Raw genomic sequence first — 25,978 nt, forward strand, 5'->3', positions numbered from 1 at the left:
CTACACCAAATCTCTGGGAACCAAATCTCTGAAAATAGCCACATCACGTTGTGACGCATTGTGAGCTTGTAGATCGTTCCCCCCAGATAAGGGATGCTAGGGTTCAAGTTGACCATATCCCCCAAACACACGCACACGCACACGCCTCTCTCTCTCTCTCTCTCTCTCTCTCTCTGTCTCTCTCTCTCTCTCTCTCTCTCTCTCTCTCTCTCTCTCTCTCTCTCTCTCTCTCTCTCTCTCTCTCTCTCTCTCTCTCTGGCCATGTCTGAAATGCCACACCAATTATCCATATACAGTACTACAGTGGATGACCTTTGGAATGGTACGCTGAACTTCTTTCAGAGACACATGGAGCAAAAGAGCAATTTATAATATATCCATCACAGCAAGGGTGAATGGGAAGGCAGTTGTTTTTCTATCAATACATTCCTTATAAATGCATGATATTTCTTTTATAACTTTATTTATAGGATTTTCAAGTATAAAGACATACGTACAACCCCACATATACCCCACCCTCCCCGGTTCCCTCACAAAAAAAACAATAATTATAAATGGGGAAAAAAGAAAAAGAAAAGGAGTAGTAAATAATTTAACATAAAGTTGTAGAAAAAGAGAAAGGGTGAATGCAAGAAAAGGGGACCAGGCCTTTATAAATTTTTGGCGAGACTTGTATCTGTTGTACCTGAGCTTTTCTAATGGTATAAAGGATAGCACATCCTTGACCCTATTCGTGAGTGATGGAGGTTTATCGGATTTCCAATTGCAGAGAATAAGCCTCTGGGCTATAAGTGAAGAGAATGCTTTGAAGTTAGCCTGAGGAGAGGTATTATTATTTTAATGTATTGACATTGTACAGTTTAGAAGTGTAGAGAAGCACGGAGAATTTCATTTCCTCCTGGATATAGGAGCATGTTTATGATGATTGTGGTAGCATCTTTCCACGGCAAAATACCATCTACCGCTTAAAATCTGTCACTAAATGGCATGAAAAAGCATGAAATGGTGCCATTTATTTATTCCTCGTCCATGTCCACCAGATCCCAACATAATGTCCAAATGTCATGTGTTATGAAACAATAACGGTGTTGCATTCATATTTTAATTAACCACTTAAACTCTAAAAACATCATCATATCACAAATAGCTAAAATAGCCGATCTACAAGCTCATGAGTAGCACTGTGACACATTGTGAGCTTGTAGAACTGCAATCTTTGCTATTTTGGAAAATTTTAGATAAAAAAAAGGATTTGGTTAATGTGGTTAAGATACTACTGATTTTTTTTCTATTTATGTTTTATTTTGTAGTAGTACCTTTTGCTGTTATGTAATCATGTTAAAGAGGTGGTGCCATGGTTTTGCACTTTTTCTGTTTTTCATGTGTCTATGAGGTTGATAGAACTTCATTAACTTCATTAAACACCATAAAAACACCACCAGGGGGGTGGTGTTTTTATGGTGTTTTATGTCTTCTCTGACTATTTTGAGTTTCTTCCTGGAGGCTGAAACCTTGAGGGTCAAACGTGCCAATAGAAAAACAGCGCTTTAATGACAATAGAAATATATCCTCCCCCTCATTATCATAACACAACAGGTGTGGGCATGAGGAGGAGGAGGGACTAGGACAGGTGGGTGGTCTTGTAGGAGGAGGCGGAGGGACTGGTTCAGGTGGGAGGTGCTAAGGTGAGAACCAGGTATACTTAATGAACTGGAGGCGTGTCCACATAAAAACATAATTTTAACACTTTCTGTACACTTTTTTGAAAAAAATCTTCCTCCTAGTATAACCATAATACCTGATGATCATGTTTTAGGGGGGGGGGGGGGGGAATCATTGAAAATCACGGCACCCCGTCTTTAAGTGACTGCAATGTCCACCTACATTCTTTGCTGTGTAAAGCATGATAAATTTGGGCACATGCATCACATGAGCCCAATCCTCTTCCCACAATGTTAGATCACCTCTGCTGCACTGCCATTGACCGGAGGGCCAGGCCATGTTTTTCCATGGCAAATAGCCGCGTAACCTTCATCCGTATAATTTGCAGAACAAGGAGCGTAATTAAGCTCAAAGGGGGACAGTCATGCACAGTGAAAATTTTTAATTTACCTCTGAGATATTTTGTACACCCCCCCAAACACACACACACGCGCGCGCGCACACACGCACACACACACATGCTCACACACGCGCACACACACGCACACGCACACACACACGCACACGCACACGCACACACACACACACACACACACACACACACACACACACACACACACACACACACACACACACACACACACACACACACGCACACACACACACACACACACACCCACAAACACAGTGATATAAAGGGAAGTAGGTTAACCACAACACTGTCATACCCCGATTTAGTCTGCTTCTTCAAGAATAGATGACCCAAAACCTCTTCTTCCCCTCCTCTTTCTCACACTTCCCCTGGCCCTGTTTAAGTCAAGTTTTTTTTTATCTGACGTCAGTGACGTGACACAACTGCATCCTGTAAATCCAGTACTTCACATTTGTGAAGTAGGCTACTGGTAAGACACAAGAGCAGGAAAATGACATGGTCTCTCTATTGCTTCACATTAGATTCCTAAGGTATATAGATGATGGAGGATGACCAGACTAATGTACACTATGTGTAGAATGAATTCAGTTGTTTTACATGGTTTTACAAGGGATTTGGAGTGCACAACTTCAAGTGCCTTTCAAAAGTCTCTGTGAAAATGCTGACAAAGGCCACAGGCTGACACTCATTCAGTTGTGCAATAAAAGCCATGAATATGCCTGAGAGGGCTTGTATCTATTGGTTGGTTTTATAGACCAGGCATTAGCTATTATGGTCTGCAGCTCTCAATAGAAAAGAGAACGGCTAATCATTTTTGGTAACGCTTGCCGGAAATACTGTCTGTAAATCCGTCTGTTAGAGCTATTCCGTTTCTCCTACAGTATATACTTTGTTGACCAGAAACAGGATTATTGTTATTGCCCGGTGGATGTTTATATATGAGGAATATTGATATCATCCTTTAAGGGAAAGAATATGCCTACAAGAAGAACTTTACACACCCACACACACACACACACACACAAGAAGGCCTGCTCCCGTCCCATCCACCAAAGTTGATAGCTGAAGTTGTCAGTCCATATCACCAGAACAGTTGGCTACCCACAGAGAACCAAGAAGCCTTGCAGAGAAAAAATGGCACAATGCATGCTGCCTCCTTATGCTGGCAGAATGTGCTTATATATATATCAGGTAATTTGGCTTGTGAAATGACTTTGGGGCGGGCACACAGTGGTGGTCAGACTCGGAGCATTGAAAGTCACCCAAAACTAGTTAGAGATTGATAGGGTTTGTGTTGAGGCTCCGTGGGAGATTATTGTAGTTGTTTGAGAAAAAAATGCCTTTCAATCACCTAGACCATGATGAACTAACGGTTTTGTTTCCAATACTTTTACACTATTAAGAAGATTGCAGTATATAAAAATGGGAACTTGTGTTCTCTTATTTTGCTTTCAAGCAATCGTCACAAACACCTCTCTCTCTCCCTCTCCCTCCTTTTCTCTCTCTCTCTGTCTCTTTTTCCCTATGTGTCTCTGTCTCCGCTCTCCCCCTCATGCCATTAATATTGTGCTGCCAACTATTTTTCTTCCATCATGCAATGTAATATTATACATCATTCATGACTTTATTTTACATCACCACATTTATGGACTCTCTCTGTCTCTGATACAGTTTATTTCAATATGTTTGTATTTGGAATCCTGCTCTGCTGCAAATACAATTTGTCGCGTGTTCAGACAATGACATGTTTATCATTGTACAGTGAATCACTCAATACCGAGATATGATGCACATTATAGTGTTTCAAAGGTAAGCGTGCAGCACCAGATGAATGTGGAATTGAATTGCAATGAGTCTCCACATGGTGACAGCCAGGCACATACTGTAAGTGGCATGTGTGCTCTGTGTCTCTGTGTGTGCATGTTTGTGCATAGGTGCATAAGTGTGTGTATATTTCTGATGGGTTTGTTTGCTGAGGTGCAGAGTGGAGAGACGGGACAGCCGGATGGAGATTGATAGTGGCCTGGCAATCTATAATTCACTGTGGGAGAACGATGTGTTCACATGAACCTCACGACACGGGACTACCTCTGTGTATAGTTCTCTGTGAGGAAGACGTAGTTGAAACATCAAGGTGTGTGTGTGTGTGTGTGTGTGTGTGTGTGTGTGTGTGTGCGTGCGTGCGTGCGTGCGTGCGTGCGTGCGTGCGTGCGTGCGTGCGTGCGTGCGTGTTGTCTGTGACTGTGAGATAGGGAAATAATGGTCTTTAGTGTTTGAGTCAGATGGAGAGAAATCAAGAAAGTCTTTTTAACAGAGTATGTAATTTCCTGTGTTCTGGTGAATTTGGGGAGTTTGTTACCAAATCAAGGAGAAATCGAAGAGAAATGACAATCCAGGTGTCCAGAAGGAGATGTGGTTGAAATCAATTATAAGGAGACTCCTGCATGATCCAGGAGGGTTGGCAGCCCTGGCGTGCGCGCGCGCGCGTGTGTGTGTGTGTGTGTGTGTGTGTGTGTGTGTGTGTGTGTGTGTGTGTGTGTGTGTGTGTGTGTGTGTGTGTGTGTGTGTGTGTGTGCGTGTGCGCGCGTGTGCCTTTGTGCATCTGTCTGTTTATGTTGTCCATTGCAGCACAGCACTGCACTGCTAGGATCACCCGTGGCTGCCCAGAGGGAGAGGAGAACATGAGAGTGAACACGAGAGAGAGAGAGAGAGAAAGTACACAGACCGTTGTGAAGCTCATGTTTCATTAATAGAATGCACCACACAGTCAGAAGGGGGCAGGATCACAGTTGAGATTAATTAGAGGGAGAATGTGTTAAATGTAGGTCAATCACAGAACCACAAGACTGTGACATCCACAGAGGACTTCCTCTAATCAACACTGATCACTAATCAGGCGCAGAGCGCACCTAGATCCACGCTAATATCACACATCACAAAGACCAGACCTGTTTGATGCATCATCAGTCATCATTGTTAGTCATGGTCACACACTGGTTTTACATTTCACATAATGCCTGGCAACAGTCGTCTCTGTGGAAGAAAGTAGGTTGCCAAAAACAAGATGACAAACTGAAAAGTACTGTATGTGGGATATGTTTGGGAGTTTTGTGGGCAGCTATTAAATGAGAACTTAATAAAAAAAAACGGATTCAATGGCAAGCCACAAGGCATTATGGGAGATGTAGAATCACTGAATTGGCCAAAGCCTTGAGGTACGGGCCAAAGCAGTATAAACCATGCCTCTCTTTATCCCTATCCTTTTTTTGATTGATTGAAAATTTTATTAGGCAAAAAGAATGTAAAACAACACCGTTACATTTATAATGCTTTTGTCTAAAAGGTCCGACCAAAAAAGTCCTTGCGGACTTGTTTCCGTTGGGGTCCTTGAGTTAATTTCATAGACATATATAGTAGCAACCAAACAGTTCAAAAATCAACATGAAAATACAGATAATACAGAAAAAATACCACTATGTACAAAAAAAGCATTAAAAAAATATATGTACAAAAAAAAAGGGGGGGGGGAAGCATGGAAAAATAAAAATTATATAAAAAAAAAAGCATGAGGAAATACAAAATATGTACCAAAAAAAAGGAGGGGGGGGGTCGTCTGTCTACAGGGAAACTGGTACTAGCTCCTCTTTCGGCCTCCAGAAAGATGGGTTTTTAGGGCTGTTTTGAATGAGCCCAGCGAACTGCATTTTTTGAGGGATGGGGTTAGACTATTCCATTCCTTGGTGGCTGTGCTATAGAAGGAGAATTTGCCCATGTTTGTTTTATGGGTGGGTGGTACCAGATTGTTGTTTACGCTCCCTCTAGTTTCGTGGCTGTGGGTGTCACTAACTTTTTCGAGGTATTTATACAGATATGCGGGTATAGGGGGCATATCGGGCAAATCTGCATTTACAATTTTGAAGACCAGACCCATTTTTAGTTGTTTAACCCTGTCTTCCACCCTGAGCCAGCCTAGGCTGGCAAAGTGAGTGGGAGAGAGGTGGGTCATGGGCCCCAGTCCGAGAAGTAGTCGGATCAGTTTGTTTTGGGAGGTTTGAAGCTTAGTCTGCAGTGACACTGAGGTGTTGGAGTACCAAGAGGAGCTAGCATAGTCAAAAAGGTCCCAGTCCGTCACATCCAATCAGGATATCGGTGATAACTTTTGACTTGACTTTCTGTCCCTTGCGTAACTGTGCTGTTGTCATCTGTCTGTCTGTTTATTCCTAGTTTATACTTCACACTATGACTGTCTATGACTGTGCTGCTGAAACAAACTGGGAGGGAAAGTGTGATGTGTTTTGTGACAATGTATACATTTGTCATAAGCATCTCCCTGCCTGCTTGTCTGCCTGCCTCATTGTGCACATGGCTGCAGGTGCTTAATGGTCTACATGTCACAGTCAACACATTTACACTTTGACAGGAGGCTGTCTTGTTAGTCTCTGTCTACCTTTATGTTTGTTACACACAGCGCACGTTGATGCCCTACGTACAACTCGGGGAAACCAAAATCAAGTATTTTGAAATAGTAAGTGGGATAACAAATACTCTCCCTGGGCAGGGTGACCTGATGTTTTGTACTCGTCCATTTGTTCTTTTCGTGCGTTGCTCCTGTACCAGGACATGAAATGTGTCCTTGTCTGTGCCCCTCAAGCAACATTTTTGTAAGATGGAGTATAATGACTGGTGTGGTTTGGGTTTGAAATTATAGTCAGCAGGGGGTCTTTTTCAATAGCTGCTTGTCTGAAAAATATGAATAATACTGGGAGAGAAAATGGGAAGAGAAAGGGAATAAGCTCCCAGAATAACATACCCTATTTGCATCACCCCATGCCTTGTGCAGCCTTATAAACTGCTCACGTTACTTTTTCTCTCAACCACCACTCTGTATTTGGTTGCATGAGTGCACATGAAACATGATATCAAAGACAATGTTGTAATGTATTGCATTTGATGCTGTAAGAGGGGGAAGTATAATAGCATGTTGTACTCTTTGGTGAAGAAAGAAGTCATTATGTTGCTGTCAGCCAGTCTGGGATGATGATGATGATGATGATGACGATATGATGACGTGTGTGTGTGTGTGTGTGTGTGTGTGTGTGTGTGTGTGTGTGTGTGTGTGTGTGTGTGTGTGTGTGTGTGTGTGTGTGTGTGTGTGTGTGTGTGTGTGTGTGTGTGTGTGTGTGTGCGTGTGTGTGCGCGTGCGTGTGCGTGTGTGATTGTGAGTGTGTGTGTGTGTACATGAATGTATATTATGTATATTATGTGTATACATAGATTTGTGCGTGCGTGCGTGCGTGCGTGCGTGCGTGCGTGCGTGCGTGCATGCGTGCGTGCGTGCGTGTGCACGCATATTTGCATGTGTTTTAGCAACCTGTGATTACCTGCTATTCATAGAGTGGATGTTCATTACCCAGCCCCTTTGTCCAATTGAAATCACTTGACGGTTAGCTTTTGTATTTGTTTGCATTGCTTCCCCAGATACAGTGAGTGGGATAATTGCATGCTTGAGGAGGAAGAGTCTGTGCTGAATGGAACGGCTGTGTTCTCTTGGGGCTACACTTGTAGTAATGGCATGTTTTTGTCAGCTTGGCAGAATTGAAGCCCAAAGCGCCTCTGGACTTCTTCAGACACTGCCGACCTTGTGACTTGAGTTCCACAGAAACCTAATTTTGAGTCTTTACCTTGAGATTCCGAATGGAAGAAATTAATTATTGTGCACAGTGGAAGATAAATACCGATTTGTGAATTAATAACCGTGCCACGTCTCTGAAATAAGGAGATTTAAATGGAACCTTGATTATACCCCGTTCAGCTAACATTACAGGGTGAGTATGAGCAGCCATCTGAAATGAGCCATTTTGTTGTTGAAAGATATGTTTTTGTTGCTTTTTGTTCTCTCCCCAATGTCCCTCCCTGTCACTGCAGCAGACCCTTACTGTGTGGTCTCTGGGGAGGGTGTGCTGTGCAGACAAACACATGTCTCCTCTGATGCAGCCACATCTTCTCTTCTCTTTCACTAGGAGGGCATACAGAGGAACAAACTATCCCTCACAGTCAGAGATGGGCAGTATTTGAAATATGTATTTCAAAAACTTTTTTACTATTTTGCTGGGACGGAAAACATGTATCAAGATACTTACAGATCATGTATTTTCTGTATTTTGACATTTTATTCTCAAATTGACACATTTTAATCATTTACACAGGTTTATACTGCGGAATAAAAACATACAAAAACACAATGTGAGATGTTTCTTCTACTCTACTCCACCTCTGATTGGCTTACCCACCCTCAGAACAAATTCAACCACAAATGAGAGGCAGCTTGTAGGGCGGGTCTTGAGACAGACTGTAGATCACCTTATTGCCTCAACTAGTGAATGAAACCTTGGGGAAATGTCCTTATGTATTAAAGATGTGTGCAAAACCTCTTTATTTATTTTTGTGATAACTACATTACTGCATAACCCATAAATTATCAGACAAGCCTAATATTGTATTATTCATGATGCAATGTGTCATTATCCTGCTCAGTATCCTGGTCCTAGTGTCAGTATCCTGGAGTCAGTATCCTGGTCAGTATCCTGGTCAGTACCCTGGAGTCAGTATCCTGGTCAGTATCCTGGAGTCAGTATCCTGGAGTCAGTATCCTGGAGTCAGTATCCTGGTCCTAGTGTCAGTATCCTGGTCAGTATCCTGGAGTCAGTATCCTGGTCAGTATCCTGGAGTCAGTATCCTGGTGTCAGTATCCTGGTCAGTATCCTGGTGTCAGTATCCTGGTCAGTATCCTGGAGTCAGTATCCTGGTCAGTATCCTGCTCAGTATCCTGGTCCTAGTGTCAGTATCCTGGAGTCAGTATCCTGGAGTCAGTATCCTGGAGTCAGTATCCTGGTGTCAGTATCCTGGAGTCAGTATCCTGGTGTCAGTATCCTGGAGTCAGTATCCTGGTGTCAGTATCCTGCTCAGTATCCTGGTCCTAGTGTCAGTATCCTGGTCAGTATCCTGGTGTCAGTATCCTGGAGTCACTATCCTGGTCAGTATCCTGGAGTCAGTATCCTGGTGTCAGTTAACCTGACTCTGCCAGATCGAAGAAGCTTGCTTGACACTTGTTTCACGACCTACTTCTGTGTGAACTTTGAGGCTGTATTGTGAACTTAAAGGTAGGTTAGGTGATTTTCTTTGGTTAAAATAAGTGTTAAATATCACTATATTCTGATAGTAATCATTGCTATAGAGTGTTTGATTCAGTAATAGGAGTCTCCATGTCTCTCCAGCTCTATATTAAACAGAAATCGCATTTTCAGGTCGGGATACCAATTTTATCCAATCAGGATAGAGAACTCCATCTCTTTTTTTCTGGTCTGTCAAATCTGGCAGCTTTAAAGTATGTGTACTGTGATCATGTATTTGGGCCACTGAGGATGAGCATTTTCTATTTTAGCAGGTCTTTGAGTTTTCTGCTCATCCAGACGGGCCGAATTAGGCAGGTGAAACCTACAAATAGACAGAGCAAGACCAAAGCAAGCTTCTGCAGACTGTAACCCAGACCAGTGTGTTTCCAATGCTGGATGCACAAATGTAAGCTGCACCAAAGCCCATGAAAAAGCCACTCTGCCCAGCCAATGCATGTAGAGCAGAACAAGCCCTTCTGCTCATGGGAAGATAAATGGCAAGAAATCGATAGAGACTGAGGTCACTCTCTCAGCAGCAACGTGACACAAATTGCCTGTGTGCAAGTGTGTAAAGAAACAAAACAGAGGTTCTGTGTACTCACAGGACTAGATGTACAGTAGATGAGAAACAAGGGCTGTAAATCTCTTTTTATTTAGGCAACGGGTCAAACAATGACTCCAGAACATACAAGGTTTACTGTACATCCACACATAATGTACATCCACACATAATTTACATTTTACAGTCAGATGTGTCCACCAAAGTCTTTTTTTCCCAGCTGAAAACGCTCTTGTCCAAACGCCCAGAGTTGACAATATTTGAATTCTGGGCACTGCTGGCGTTTCTTTCCAACACAGCATAAGTACACAGCGCTCCCATTGCGCTCAGGAAGAAAACACATTGGTGGCCACAGCCCCTTACAGGTGAGAACATGAGATGCTACATATAATAAAGTGGGTGCAATGTGGGTGAAATTACATGGGTAAAACTAGTAAGCAATCTGGTTTTATTTCATTCCGTAGTGGCTGTTTTATTCATTGTCGCCATTATTCCCATTTTCTTTTACTACTGCTCCGATTAACAATTGTACCTGACAGACAAAAACATTCAGATTAAAAATAACCCATGTTCTAAAGTTGTAGGTAAAATACTCCAATGACGATAAGTGTAACAATAAGAGAACTATGTTTGTAACCAGTCGATAAAATACTTCTCAAATATTGAAATGTAGACCATTTGCCCAGAAAGGAACTAAATACAAGCCAAAGAAATTGATTGTAATGTCATTAACATAATGGTGTTTTGTGTGCTTTAGCAATACTTGTTCTCTTTTCTTACCTCACACTTAGAGAAAAAACATTCTTTCTATAGCCTGAAAGGATAAGTCAGTTCAATAAATCATATTAATGAATGGGACATTAATCGCCAAAGTCCAAATGAATGGGATTATTTCTACATACCAACAATGGTGCTGTCCACTCGCCCTTAAAACTGCCCAGGCAAATCAATAACACAGGGGATAAAAGAGAAGGCAAACGAGAAAGGAAGCTGGAGATGACAGTCTGGCATTCAATCAATAATGAAGTGAGCACCCGTGGGTAAAACACTACCTGCATGCAGGCATATTGACTCGTGGTTTAGCTCTGATATCAACACCCAGCTCTCTCTCCACCTCAGTGTCTGCTCCTTCCCTCGAGGGGCCAAAGGAACCCCAAACTTCGTCATGTTCAAAAATAACTTTGTTTAACATTGTCAATTTGCTCCTTCTCTGGGCAAAAGGTGGTGAAGTGTTGACGCAGGCTTATTACAGGGGACGTAATAATCTCTGATGCAGTCAGACCCGCCGTTCAAGCATCCATATCTAGCCCCCAGAGCTCCTTCATATCAAAAAATATAAATTACTTCCCTCACCACCATGTATCGTCTACACTTGTGAAAATGGGGAAAGAAACGTTGGACATGTAATTTGTTGTTCGTTCAGTAGCACTCACAGATATTTGTAATACCGACACAAATAATTTTGCACACTGTACTGGAACACTATTTCCTTGTTAAATCGGAAGAGATGATAAAAAAAAGTTATCAAGATTTTCATTTAAAAACACAGCATGGGAGCCTCCTCCGATATGCAATCATAACCTGCCCTCTCAAACAGTATCAACAGTGACCTTTGAAAATCCAACTGAAAGCTTTCTGTTGTAAAATATGTCTGCTCTGGACTGATCTACATTGCTCTGATAAACCTGGATAGCTGATTTAAAAGATGAAAGGCAAAGACCTACAATACAAAAGTAATAAAAAGAACCAATGAATAGTCACAAGTGAAGCTCTCCCATCCTGAGAGCAGAACTAACATACACCTCGGCACGAACGAACAACCCAGGAAATAAAACAGCCTGATTTTAAAACACATCATTGATGATGACACACGTGGTTACCACTGTCTGTGTGGTTATGTGTTCTTTCAAATAATAAAATTAATTAATTAATAAAAAAAAAGCAGATATACAAGCTCATAGCGTGGCACAGAGTGCCGCGCTATGAGCTTGTAGATCTGCTATGTTTTTGAAAATGTGTGCAAATCTTTGAATATATATATATATATATATTTTTTTGCGAACATTTGTAACTCAAATCTTTGCTTCTGGGGATTCTACACATGTCTTCTAAATCCTAACAGTTTTTTAAAATTATTTGTTTTACTTATGTTGCTATAATATCAGTGGTTCGTTTCTCCAGTTCACGTATTTTTTGAACATATTAAATCACTGAGGATCGATCGGAGAGACTGAGGCTGACATTAGCCTATCCACAAGTTTCCTAGGGCATGGTGGGGCATCACTTCCTGTCGATTTGATCCCTGATATCTGATCAAATCGACAGGAAGTGATGCCCACCACGCCCTAGGAAACTTGTGGATAGGAATTGGGGAGTTGGGTAGGAAGTCCATCAGGAGTACAAATGTATGGATGTGCTTGCAGAGCGAGCCGTAAGCCCAATTTATGCTTTGTCACACAACCGTGTTAATAAGAAAAGCAAATACTAATAATAATACTATTTACAAACTAAAAAGCAACACGTTATTTTGCTTGTCGAGCGGTTATTTTCAGGGAGTGACACTGTCATGTGACAAAGTCTAAATTAGGCACTGATGTTAGATCTCCTCTATGGACTCAGCTGGGACAAGGCCTCTCTTCTTCCCACTGCTCAGCCTCATATAGCCATCGTTGTCGTCTCTCTTCCCCACACAGATCTGACAGAGAGAGAGAGAGAGAGAGGGGGGGGGATTACAGAAGTGATGGAAACGGTAAAACAAGAGAGATAGATGAGTCAGATAACAGTGACTGTTAGTGATGAGCGGGCCGACCCGTAACCCGCGGGTCCCGCGGGTGAACCCGCGGTGCGGGTGGTCGATTTCAGAGGCAATTACGCGGGCTGCGGGTGAGCGGGTCAGCCACTCTCACACGATTTTTTTGGAACAACACGCTTGTTTATTTAGCCCATGACAATGTTGTGCTACTGTAGACATTTAAAGTGACTTTGGGTACTTAAAAGAGCGCTATATAATATATATATATATATTCCCACTGCGGGTCGCGGGGCGGGTTGAGCCATAGATTTATATATGGGTTCGCGGGGCGGGTTGAGGCGGGTTGGGTTCCGTGGCGGGTTGGGGCGGGGCGGGTCATGAAAAAACCCGACCCGCACATCACTAGTGGCTGTGATATCAAACATAACTCAGTATTGATACTGTACAGTCGATTTGTTTTAAAATTTTCCTCTCAATATTTATTTTCTTTTATTTGTATAATATTTTTCTCACTTTTTCATATACACATAATATAATAGGATTGCTCATTTAATTTCCACTATCTATCTATTTAGATCATTAGATTGGAATTGGAATTGTAAGTTTTGCTGTCGGGCAGAAACCTCTTATCTCCATATTTTGACTTTTAATGTTTTTTTCTCCGAAAAATGTATACCATACACAGACTATCATACAAGAGTGTCGCACAAAAGTAGTGAAAATAGCAGTTCTACAAGCTCACATCGTAGCGCGTTGTGAGCTTGTAGATTGGCTATTTTCACTATTGTAAAATGCTTTTAAAAAGATAATAAAAAAGGAACGGTTTTCCAACCGACAGCATCGATATGCTGTATCTTTATACAGACTTCTCAGGCCAACTTCTCTCTGGTCTGTGATGATGATTACATAAAAAAGAGAGAGTGAGATTGTCTTATCTCACCTGAGATTCTTTTACCACCATGTGACCCATCTCTCGGTTGCCGTGGACATTCTGGGTGACCCTCCACACGCTCTCTCCTGGTCGGACCCTCTGGACAAAGTTAGAAGGGAAGAAGCCCACCTTGTCTCCACTTTTCCCCTGGAATGCACAGAGCACATGCAAGAAACAAGACTTTATTATGTACTGCCTTTAGAAATGTTACATGGCATTGCCTATGTTTTTTCTGCACGGGTTACTTTCATTTGTATGTGAAATGTTTGTTAAAGTAGTCCTAGGGCAACAGTTTAATCACTGTTCTTAGCAGAAGAAGAGTTCCTAATCCTAACACTCAACATTTATTGCAGTCAGTCTAAAGCTTTGATGTGGCTATCATTGATTCATGAACTGGATTACCCATGAATAATAAATGGATGATTCTCAACTATAAATACTTTAAAGCTCCGACAGAAAGGCACAATTGTGTCATTATCAGAGGATACATGCACTTGGTCTGTTCTTTAGACAACATTAAGGGGTTAAACCCGTCATCGTCACATTGTTGGAACACACATTTATTTCCATTTGAGGTGCGCGAACCTTATTTCAGACTCAGCAGAGACCCCTTTTAATATGCAATGCTGGATAAGTTCATCCATTTAAGTTATTCTGAGAGGAAATGATGTGCTATGCTATCAGCCTGAGCCTCCAAAAACACACAAAAACACAAACACACACGCGCACGCGCACACGCACACGCACACACACACACACACACACACACACACACACACACACACACACACACACACACACGTGCCAACACACACGTGCCAACACAAACAGATGCAAATGATTTATTACCTACCTTCCACCATTCCTCATTAGAGTCGTCTGTGACCTGCACACGATCACCAGGACTAGAGATAAGAGAAGAGAACAGGGAAATAATATGAGATGGGGGATGAGAGAAGGAACATGGAGAGGAAGAGGAGGAGGGGAGGAGATGAGATGAAGGAGAGAGTGAGAGAGAGTGAAATTGAGTGAGAGGGAGAGGGTGAGAGAGAGAGAGAGAGAGAGAGAGAGAGAGAGAGAGAGAGAGAGAGAGCAGAAAAGAGATAACATTATCAAACGGCTGCAGAAATGTGTTGTAGCTTCTGAATCACAGCTCAGACAGGTTGAAATGCAGATAAACCCTACACTTCCCTTGAGTGGCGACTAATCAAATGACACCAAAGTGGAAAGGTCTAATTAAAATAGGGCTTGCATACAGCAGCGGGGACAGAGTGGATCTGCTCTGGCCTAGCATGCAAGTCATACTGTATAGGATTATACTACCTGCTTTACATTGAGCCTTGATCAAATTTGGACTGATTCACTTAACTCTTCTTAAATTACTACTACTGTATATAATAGTATATAATTTAGTGTAGCCCTGCATGCTCCTAAGTAAAGACCAATGTCAGATTCATGAAATACACAGGTGTATTAAGCATGGATGTCACTTTGTTTGCGCATGCATGTGTTAGTCATTTGCTTAGATCAATGCCCCATTTAACACCCACCATAAAAGGCATGCACCAAAGGGTCATGTGTAACAAGAGGGAAGCCTAATTATACTTTGAACAACTGAACTTTTGCGAGAGTGAATAAATAATTACTCAAATGTGTAAATGAGAAGAAGGAAATAGTTTTCCAATGTTTAAGCAGTGAAGTCACAGGACCAAATAATAATAAAGCATATTGTTCTTCTAAACTGCTCACTGTTGCTGAGGTAAATACAAAAAAGGTGATGCTGGAATTCAACTCACTAGACAAAACTTGATTTAATTCATATGAGCTTGCAGTGTAATCTGCATCTGTGTACATTTACATTGTTATACCTGCGTTATTCACAGCAGAGGGCAAGTCATTAGTACAAATAAACAGGAGTGGTCCTGGACAACTTCCCAGATGCTAACAGACTACGATTGGATAAACTACCATTATAAAAGACCTTCTGTGTTGTAGTGGAAAGATAACTCCTCATCAGAGTAGTTACGGATTGGCTAAAACCATACCATTTAAGCTTATCAAGTAAAATATCATGATCAATGATGATGTCAAATGCAGCACTGAAATCTAACATAACTGCTCCTGCAATTTTTGAGCCATCAATCCCCTCAACCAATCATCAGTCATTTGAGTAAGTGGTTAAACTGAAGTGATGCTTGATTGAATGATTGATTGCCAAATTGACCTTTTGAAATTAACCCCCTCCCATAAACTTTTGACCGTCCCCCCTCTCTCTCATGAACGTTTGACCATCCCCCCTCCCTCTCATGAACTTTTAACCTTCATTAAGAGTTCCCAAGCCACCCTATTAACTAAACTACTGCTGTTAATGTTGCGTGATCCTTTCTGTAAGCATGTTGATATTTGGTAGTCAGACTATTATAGTCCTGTATAATAATCCTGTACCTGAACATGAATAATTCTCTCCATGACTTTACTGAGTGCAGGAACAATACTTATGCCGGTGGGTCGACAATTTGGAGCACAGAAAGGTAACTTATTGTCCTTAAGAAGTTGAATGATATTTCCCTCTTTCCACTATGTAGGACACACCCCGCATAGCAGACATCTGTTATATATGTGACATAAGGGACTTGAAATGTAATCAACAGCCATGTAACACCTTACTGTCTAGATTGTCTGTGCCTGCACACCCATATTCAGGAAGAGATTTCAGCAGTTTCCTAACATCACTCGCATCTACACAATTGAACTGAAACATACAACTTTTACCATCCATTATTTATCAGTTCACAATGATTATGATCAGGTTCTGCCTCAGATTGTTCACCTTATTGATAAAAAAGTTATTAAAATAGTTAGCAATATCTGGGATTTGTAAAAAAAAAATACCATCAGATTCCAGAGATGAGACACATGCATTTTTCTTTCTTCCCATGATTTCATTTAATGTATTCCAGAGTTTTTCTTACCATCTTACTATTAATTCTCTGCAGACAATATTCTTTCTTCTTCCTTTTATTCAATTTAGTTACTTGATTTCGTAGCTTACAGTTCAAATGGTCAACAAGTTTAATAAATGCTATGATATTGTAAACACGCGCCAAATGGGGTCACACTGACAGAAAGGGCAAACACACTGGGGACATAATGTTCTGCTCTGAATGTGTCAACTTAAAAATAAACACAAATCAGTTTGAATTTGCCTCATGTCTATAAGCCCAGTTATGCATCCTTAATTCAAAAACAAGCAATATATTGTTGAATAGGCTCTTTTTTTCTTTTCTTTTCTTGCCTTTGTGCGTGTTTCCACACGCGTATGCAGGTCTCAGAGCAGGCCTGTGTTTTGTGTGCCCCACCAAAAATTCAGCTAAGAAGAAGAATGATGAATCAGACTATGCTCGGGGAATCGTTTGCACAAGCATTTTAAGATCAAATATGATCGTAAGCATGTTTTGTGAATAAGGACCAATGTCTTACACCCACCCTCACACAAACCCACAAACCTCACACACCTTTACAAATCCATCCTTGGTTTGCTTCCCTCCTACCTTTGTGGGTATATTACACACAAAACCAGAAACTAAAGTTTACGTTCAAGTGACTCCCTGTTTGTCCCTAAAGCTTGAACTGAACTTGGCAAACAAGCCTTCATGGCAAGGCGCTGCCCCTGGCAGCTTGGAATCACTCGCAGACTAATCTCTCAAGAACAGATTCTGCTCTGCGTTTGAATCTGTCGGGGGGGTTCGTCATATCGCGTACGCACTAGCCTACAAGTGGGCGTGCCTTCAGATCAGGAAGCAGGCCGCGCTTTACCCAATCAAATGTAGTGGGCGGGATTTACGTGTCCGCCGATCCTTCCCCACTCGAAACAAACCGAAACTCATTTAACAATAGCGTCCTCGGAGCAGACAAAACCACAGAAAGATATTCACATTTTAACTTGCTCTTTCATCATAGAAACAAGTGGGCTTATAACCAAAACGATCCATGTTATCTGGGAGAAGTGGTGTTAGTGTTCCGTGTATAAATATTGTTAGTGGGAATGAAAACATAGTCGCACCACCGGAAGTGAAAGGCTGAAGGCAGACCAAAACCCCGGTTTCCTTGCGAACGGGTGCTACGTCAACTTCCTCCCAGAGCTAACTAAGATAATAAAAAACGGGGCACGGTGGCACAGTCGGTAGTGCTGTCGCCTCACAGCTAGAAGGTCCTGGGTTCGATTCCCGCAGGGGACGCTGTGGGCGCTGGGGGTGTGTTCTCTCCTCCGCGTCATCAGTGCCCATACCCTAGGTGGGGTTGGCGAAAGGGCCTTTCTGTGTGGAGTTTGCATGTTCTCCCCGTGTCTCCTAGGGTAGGTACCCTCACAAAAACATGCAGTAATCCTGGTCACTATACTGCCTCCCCCTGGCCAGCCGGGGCGCCTGATGGAGGGGAAAGGAACTGGTTGGAATAACGTGTTCCTTCCACGCGCTACGTCCAACCAGGGAACCTCTCCCCTGTCAGGTGACAAGAAGGTCAGTTGGCTCTCATGCATTGAAGGAGGCATGAGCTCGGCCCTGGCCTCCCTAGGTCGGCAGAGGGAAGGTAGTGCCCAGGATTACATAGACAATTGGCACTGGGTGTAAAAAATAGGGTTACAAAATCGTGGGATAAAAATTTAAAGAATTAAGATAGTAAAAAACAGCAGAGGGCGCTGTTTTTCCTTTTCATTTGGCGATGGGTTCCCAGATTGCAGATAAAGGACGACTTCACCCATTTTCAACCTATCTTCATATAATAGGTCCTCACTAATGCTCATGATAAAATTATACAATTTTTTTCTACTTGGTCTGTGTCTCATAGGAGGGCTGTGGACAGTCCAGAAACCCGTCTACCAGTGACATCATCGTTAGACATTTTTTATTCCGATTTTTATTAAGGCGAGAACAATGGGATCTATTATTGCATTGCAACTTTCCAGGAATACAAAGCCTGCAGTTTCTATTAGCTTGGATTCCCCATCGATGATGTCACTGGTAGACGGGTTTCTGAACTGTCCACAGCCCTCCTCTGAGACACAGACTGATTAGAATTTTTTTTAATCATTATATCATGAGCATTAGTGAGGACCTATTATATGAAGATAGGTTGAAAATGGGTGAAGTCGTCCTTTAAGGACTTGATCACGTAGGTCTTTTAAAAGTTTACTGTCCGATCTGATCGGCAGACTCCATGCTTCCCTATACCTAAATGTTTTTTAAATTAATTCTATAGTGTGCTATTATTTCTCTTGCCTTATGACTCTGTTTGTACTTTTTGACTTATTTTAAGTTGTTTCTGTTTTTATGTGAATGTTTGTTTATGTTGTGTATGTTGAAACTTTGTACTGCTGCTACCCTAAACAGGGCTCTCTTGTAAAATAGATGTTGAATCTCAATGGAATTTCACCTGTATAAATAAAGGCAAACAGTAGCAGCTGGCCCAATTACACTAGTTCTGTATTACATAGTTGCCCCCAATCTTCCGCGCGCGCGCGCGCACACACACACACACACACACACACACACACACACACACACACACACACACACACACACACACACACACACACACACACACACACACACACACACACACGCTCGCATGCATACACACAAAGGCACACCACAGGTGGCTAACTGTCTTCTAGACATTCCCTTTTCCTTTCTTTCCCTCCATGTCTGAGCAGGTCTCAAGCTGCTCTCTCTATCCTGTCTTCTTGTGTGCCTGCGCTCCATTTCATCTTTCATTTATTCAGTACCTTTATCTACTCCCCCACTGGGAGCCACGTTAGCTAGCAGCTCAACGCACTGACGCCGATTTGAGAGGGTTTTATAATTAGCCGTCCTTAAGGGCGCCCCTGCTCTGTCCTCTGCAGATGGCAGGGACATATTCGTCCCCAAGAAAGACATGAGAGCCACAGTAAAACATGCTCAAACACGCACACAAGTACATGAGCATGTGTGCACACTCTTTCAGGTGGTTACTTACTGTAGTTCCAGGTCATTCTGCTCCTGAGGTAGAAACCTGTAGAGTGCTACATAGGTGTGAATAGAATGAACTTCAATACGCCTGGGCACCTGGAGAGTAAAACAAATGGTGGCCGGTTTAAATAACACACAAATTCTGCAGGTTGAATAAAGCCTCATTTTTGTTCGGTCGCATGACGGCGCCATAGGCCGAAAATAGCTGACCTACAAGGTCACATCACTTTCCGGATGCAACGCCTTATGAGCTTGTAGGTCTGCTGTTGTGGCACGTGCCACTGTCCTGCGGCGAAGTATAAATCGGGCTTAATGACTAGTACTGTTATTTATATAATCTGGGTGAAATGAGTGACGGGACTGTGACACCTTCACAGCACTGTCCTCTGCAGGAGACTGAGCTTGTCCAGTGTCCCCGTCATCTTCCTCGTCCACCCCCGTTTCGTTCTCCAGGACAGAGGCATCTGGCAGTGGTGACAAAAGTGGTTAGAAATGTGCCAGTCCACACACACGTGCACACCCATGCACACAACTGCTCCCAATAAGTCAGTCTCACACACACACACACACACACACACACACACACACACACACACACACACACACACACACACACACACACACACACACACACACACACACACACACACACACACACACACACACACACACACTCGCACACACACACACAGTGTGTCGCTCACATCGATGCAGGTAAACACAACGCATGCACAAAAGCACAGTAGCCTACACGTAGCAGAGAGATAAAAAGCTATACACAGCAGTGTTTACCCCCTGTCTCCTGAGATATATCTTCCTCCATACTGCACTCTTTCTCCTCACCTCCCTCCCCCTTGAGAAAGAAATATAAAGAGAGAGGAAAGAATGATAATCAAGGAGACACATCAAACACAACACATCAAAGGAGGTTTACTTGGAAGTGGGATTTCTGTTGTCAGAATGATATTCACTTGCTGAATTTCCCACACCAACAGTGTTTCCCACTTGCAACCCATTTTTGGCCATGGAGCCGAGTAAATATCCAGTGTTTTTAACATTGTTTTTTCAAAGATTAAAGAAAAATGTCAAACATATTTCAGAAATGTTCAGAAATAGTGAAAATAGTTGATCTACAATCACATGATGCGTTGTGAGATGGCAGATCAGCTATTTTTGTTATTTTTGAAATAAATGCTGGGTCACGGGAAGACACCAAATTTCTCTTATGAAAGTTTGGAAACTGCTGATCTAAAAGGTTTGCAAATGTGTGAATTAGCAGCAAATTCCCTTATGCCTAGTTAACGCCATCACTGGAATTCCACTTCCGGTTCCATGCATTGTCTATGGCGAGGAGTGAATTCTCTGCTGCAGGAGGCTGAGCCTGCAAAAAGCAGTGTGAACGAGTTGAGGAAAGTTCAACTTTCACGCTGAGGTTTGCGGCGAGACAAAGCGGCAACCAATCAGAATATAATTTGAGAACTCAATATACAAATATTTGCCGTTTCACTCACTGTAAATGCACCGATATCACTGAGATTCCTTATCATAGATACCAGTGGCAGTAAAAATAATTCTGATTCTGATTCTCAGAACTCTCACTCAGTATATCTGTCATTATGTGTGTCACTTTCATAAGACCATGATGAATCACACAGCCAGCCCAGGTGGTCAGGTCACATCGGCAGGTACCTGGATATATTAACCACTTTAACCCTTGCATCCCAATTTTGGGCATGTCACAATAGGCGAAGATTGTCGAGGGACATGCAAAAGATTGCGGAAAGGTTTCAGAGAATAGCCGATCTACAAGCGACGCATTGTGAGCTTGTAGATTGACTATTTTTTGGCGATCGAAGCGGCGAAGTGGTTAACAAAAACATCCCGTCCCAGTCTTGAGAGTGATGTCGTACCAGGCTGCGGGTGGGTGACTCTGACGTGCTGCCAAAACTGGAGCGGCTCATCTGTGCCAGGGACGTCCCGTAGCGCAAGGCGGCGTACACGGGGTCTACACGTGCACGCGCAGCCTCTGAAAACACACACAGACATGTTTGAAGAACATTGTGTGCACATGGACACACATATGCACGCACAGACACACACGCACGCACATCTGTACGCACACTCACACACTTTTAGAAGTAACACCCGACATTGATCTTATTTTGTACACCCTGCACTATACTAAATATAGCTGTAGTAAGTCAGTCCTGGACCAAATTGACCCACTTAAACACAGAAAGAGGCCAGTGGCGAAAACTGAAAATAAAACAGCCAGAGGGTTACAGTAAATAAGTCAACAGTTTTTAGCTGCCATATTTCAAGTCTGCCTGCAACAATAAAGTAACACTCAAAACATAGATATTCTTAAAAAAGCTTTTAGGCCTTCAATTCATTCTCCAGGAAAGAGACAGTGGTGACATATGTGGTTAGAATGGGCCACACACACACACACACACACACACACACACACACACACACACACACACACACACACACACACACACACACACACACACACACACACACACACACACACACACACACACACGCGCGCGCGCGCACACACAGCAGGTCAAGGCCATATTCTTTGTTGTGTATCAGGTATGCAGCTCAGTGCCTCCGCCAAGGGCATTCAGCTCCACCTGCAGGCATGCAAACAGCCCTGAGGTGAAAAAGGTGACAACATGTTGTTTTTTTCGGGTCAGGTGTCACACAATTGCCCCATTTGGATTCAAAACGGCTATTGTAGCTGAAAAGCTACAAGTTTGCATGTCTGCACCTGAATTGAGGCCAAGTAGTTTTATGTAGGTATATATGCTGTTGTGCTGTGTTGCATGCTCATTAGCACACTTCATACTGTAGCCATGCAACATGTGTGGTGATCCTTGATAGAGATGTTCGCCTGGTGCCACACCAAGCACCACTCACACTCACACATTACCTCCTAACATCATGCTTCTCAATGTCCAAAACGTTGGGACCAAATACCAGCCCATACAATTGAGTGTGGGGGTAAAGGCCACCAGGTTAAGAAATAAAATTACATCCCAACTGCATGGGACACAGAAGACCATGTTATTTATGATGATCATTAAGACCAGGAAAGCATCTGTGTCATTTTAGATTTTTGCTTTGGCTATAAAAAAAAATTGCGGACATACAAGCTCACAGAACTTCTGAAAGTGTGAGAACTACTGATTTAGAAGGCATCTGTAGAATTATTATTGCCCCACTTAGGTCAATCTGAGAGTTTCTGGGCCAAAATGTAAAACCATTCATAGACCTGGAGGAAGTCAATCATTATTGTTCACCAGCACCTGTTATTTTTTCGTCTTTTTTAAGAGCTTTTGTTATTTCATTTTTATAATCATGGTGTGAGTGACTAAAAAGAGCTTGGTCTCAATTGGCCAACCCTGAATAAATAAAGTAATGAAATAAAAAAAATCAATCCTGCTCCTGTTTTCTCATCATTTTTTTTCCTCTGTGTTTAATGAATGTTATTTTTCCAGATCATCCCACTGTGCTTTTTTTTTACCCCTTTCCTTTTTGAACAAATCATAATTACTTGGAGCCAAAACAAACGCAGCTTGTTTTTGTCAGACAGGATGAAAAACAGCAACAAGCTAAAGTAGAGATTCTGCATGAAAGCTGGTTGAATGTGAATATCAATAATTTACTTTAAAAGTGTTTCTGTGATGACACCCAAAGATGGGAACAATTATTTTAATTGGAACAAGGAATATTAAACACTGCTCTCAGATAATTATCATTTGCAATTAAAAAGCTAGTTCTACATTTCCAGTGGCTTTGGATTCAGACTTGTTGTTTAAATGTGATACAAATAATCTTGCCTCGCTGTGTGTGTATGTGTGCGTGCGTGCATGTGTGTATGCGCGCGCAAGGGTGTGACAAGCGATAGTCTCATCTTATCCTGACAGAGGGCAAAGCACCATGTTGCTGGGTGTGTGGCATCAATGGAGGATTCACAGTGTAAGGAGAGGCTCAGCCGAACATACTACTTCTTATTCATTGGGGTGATGGACAATCACAAACCTATTTCAAGGTATGGCAAAGTGTTTTCCACTCTAACAACAAGCACGTACACACTGCTTTTGTGTTGATTACAACACACACACACACACACACACACACACACACACACACACACACACACACACACACACACACACACACACACACACACACAGCCACACACACACACACACACACACACACACACACACACACACACACACACACACACACACACACACACACACACACACACACACACACACACGCACGCACGCACACACACTAAAAGGCGTGCTTACCTTGGCTGGGCTGGACTTCTTTAACGACCGCCAGTTGGTCGTTGACCACATTGGGCGAGCTGAAGTTTCGCTTGAATGCCCCCGACTAATGGAGAAGAGGAGAGACTAGAATGATCTACCGGTTCCATTATTTCCTGCTTGAGCTGGAGGGAGGACAATGCAATGAACTCGTTTTGAAAATTAATGAATTGGAAACACAGCAAGACTCAAGCGTGTGCACACACCCAAATATACACAACCAGATAATTTATTTCTGTCATCACCCACATCTACAAATTATGCCTTGCCTTCTTTTGCCCGGTAATTTTAAACCATTAATCCAATAAGACCGGGAACGCATCCGTGTAATTTTTTTCATAGCTCATAGCGAGGCACCGATTGCCACCGATTTCTTTTGTAACTCAAATCTTTGCTTCTGGGGGATTCTACAAATGTCTTCTAAATCCTAACAGTTTTTTGAAAAAAACATATGTTGCTAGAATATCAGTGGTTCTCAAACCTTTTTCATGTCAAGGACCCCCAAAAAATGTACTTGGCCGCGGACCCCGCTCAAAATATTTTTTTCTAGGGACCCCCCAGAAGCAAAGATTTGAGTAAAAGATGTTCGCTTAAAATAAATAAATAATGATTTGCCCAAATTTTCAAAGATTTTCAAAAATAGCAATCTACAAGCTCATAGCGCGGTGCCGCGCTATGAGCTTGTATATCTGCTATTTTTTAATAGCCAAAGAAATCTTTAAATGACACGTTCCCGTTCCCGGTCTTAACGGATTAATTGACTCAACGAACCAGCAGTGGTACAACCCTGAATCTCATCACCATAGCTCACACTCAACTTGTGCGCACATGTATGTATGCTGGTTCATACACAGCATGAACATGAGCATTGGCAGCACATTTACAATTTCATGCTCAATTAAGCAGAGTAACTGTTTCGGAGGAGATATCAATTTGTCTGCTCCGACTTGCAGATGAAACACTGAGAGCTACACGCTGTGGATCAATGTTATATACGGCTAACAAAAATAATTCTCAGGCACAACATTCAATATTGAAAGGTCATACAGATTTGTAAAGAAAGGGGGGACATTTTCTTGATGACTTAAAGTTCCACTACTGTATACCCTATAGAGCACCGAAGTCTGACATCACTGTCTGCTGCTAGAGGGCGCTATATCCCTGCTCACAAAGTTATTTTTTACATTGGAAATCCCACAGGGGAATCTTAAATCGCGTCATATAAGAACTATGTTCCAAAAATAAACAAATCAGCCGGGCGATTTTACTCATATGGATATGAAGCATCAACTGACGGTGAAAAAGTAAAATTTTTATTAATTTTTTTCTTTGGTTATCAAATTTAACTCAATATCATAAACGACACAGAGTCACATACCTGACAAAATCGCAGGTCTGATTTGTTTATTTTTGGAACACAGTTCTTTCCCTATGGTAATTTCAATACAAAAAAATACTTGCGTGACCCAGGGGTAGGGGGAGTGACGTGAGTACTTATACACCCAAAAAATAATAATCATACATCAGTTTCTAACGGGCCCACAGACAGAATTGCATTCTAATGTATTTTGCCCTGCACCAGTGGGTGAACACAAGGATCAGACCAGGGTTTTAGATGGATAACCAGTATTTCAGTCTGGTCCCAGAAGGATCCTGTTGTCCACTGATTAATGGCTCTGTTTCAGTCATATCAGCACTATCTGCTCATGCACAATGGACAATATGGTCCTTACTGTATGTATCTGTGCTCTGTTGGCATTCTGTTAATTGCAAGCCATGGCCACGACCTTTTAGAAGTGCTGACTCAGGGCGTTTGTATCTGCCCCTCACCGCAAAGACTATAGGGATTCAAATCCTCCACGGTGCCTCTGGCTTGACGGGGCGCTTCAACGAACAGTGAACACAATTGGCCGCCATGTTTGAGGGTGGGAGGCCAGACCGGGAGGGTAATATCTGCCGCTGCACTATAGCGACTGCTACGTGCCTGTTCAGCAAGGAGAGAACTGGGTTGGATAACGTGTTCCTCTGCATGCGCTACACCCTCCTGGGGAAACTCCTCACTGTCAGGTAAAAAGAAGTGGCTGGCGACTTCTTGTACTGTATATCGGAGGA

The 25,978-nt window shown here is 42.4% G+C and overlaps 1 protein-coding gene across 1 annotated transcript in view; it reads right to left on the reverse strand.

Annotated features, from left to right (window-relative positions):
- Nucleotides 1-12,414: 12,414 nt before the first annotated feature.
- The window catches only part of LOC308098098 (SH3 and cysteine-rich domain-containing protein 2-like), a gene marked incomplete at its 5' end in the record, with an annotated part of 28,035 nt that continues 14,471 nt past the window's right edge, over nucleotides 12,415-25,978 (reverse strand). Inside the window, 8 exons of the mRNA XM_080446336.1 lie at nucleotides 12,415-12,521; nucleotides 13,519-13,656; nucleotides 14,363-14,414; nucleotides 19,522-19,610; nucleotides 19,884-19,978; nucleotides 20,307-20,367; nucleotides 21,425-21,540; nucleotides 23,849-23,933. Coding sequence (XP_080302462.1) covers nucleotides 12,423-12,521; nucleotides 13,519-13,656; nucleotides 14,363-14,414; nucleotides 19,522-19,610; nucleotides 19,884-19,978; nucleotides 20,307-20,367; nucleotides 21,425-21,540; nucleotides 23,849-23,933 — 735 coding nt within the window. The 3' untranslated portion in view covers nucleotides 12,415-12,422. The remainder of the gene's footprint in view (nucleotides 12,522-13,518; nucleotides 13,657-14,362; nucleotides 14,415-19,521; nucleotides 19,611-19,883; nucleotides 19,979-20,306; nucleotides 20,368-21,424; nucleotides 21,541-23,848; nucleotides 23,934-25,978) is intronic.

Source organism: Gymnoscopelus braueri (assembly GCF_963280865.1).
Source record: "Gymnoscopelus braueri genome assembly, chromosome: 13".
NCBI classification, from domain to species: domain Eukaryota; kingdom Metazoa; phylum Chordata; class Actinopteri; order Myctophiformes; family Myctophidae; genus Gymnoscopelus; species Gymnoscopelus braueri.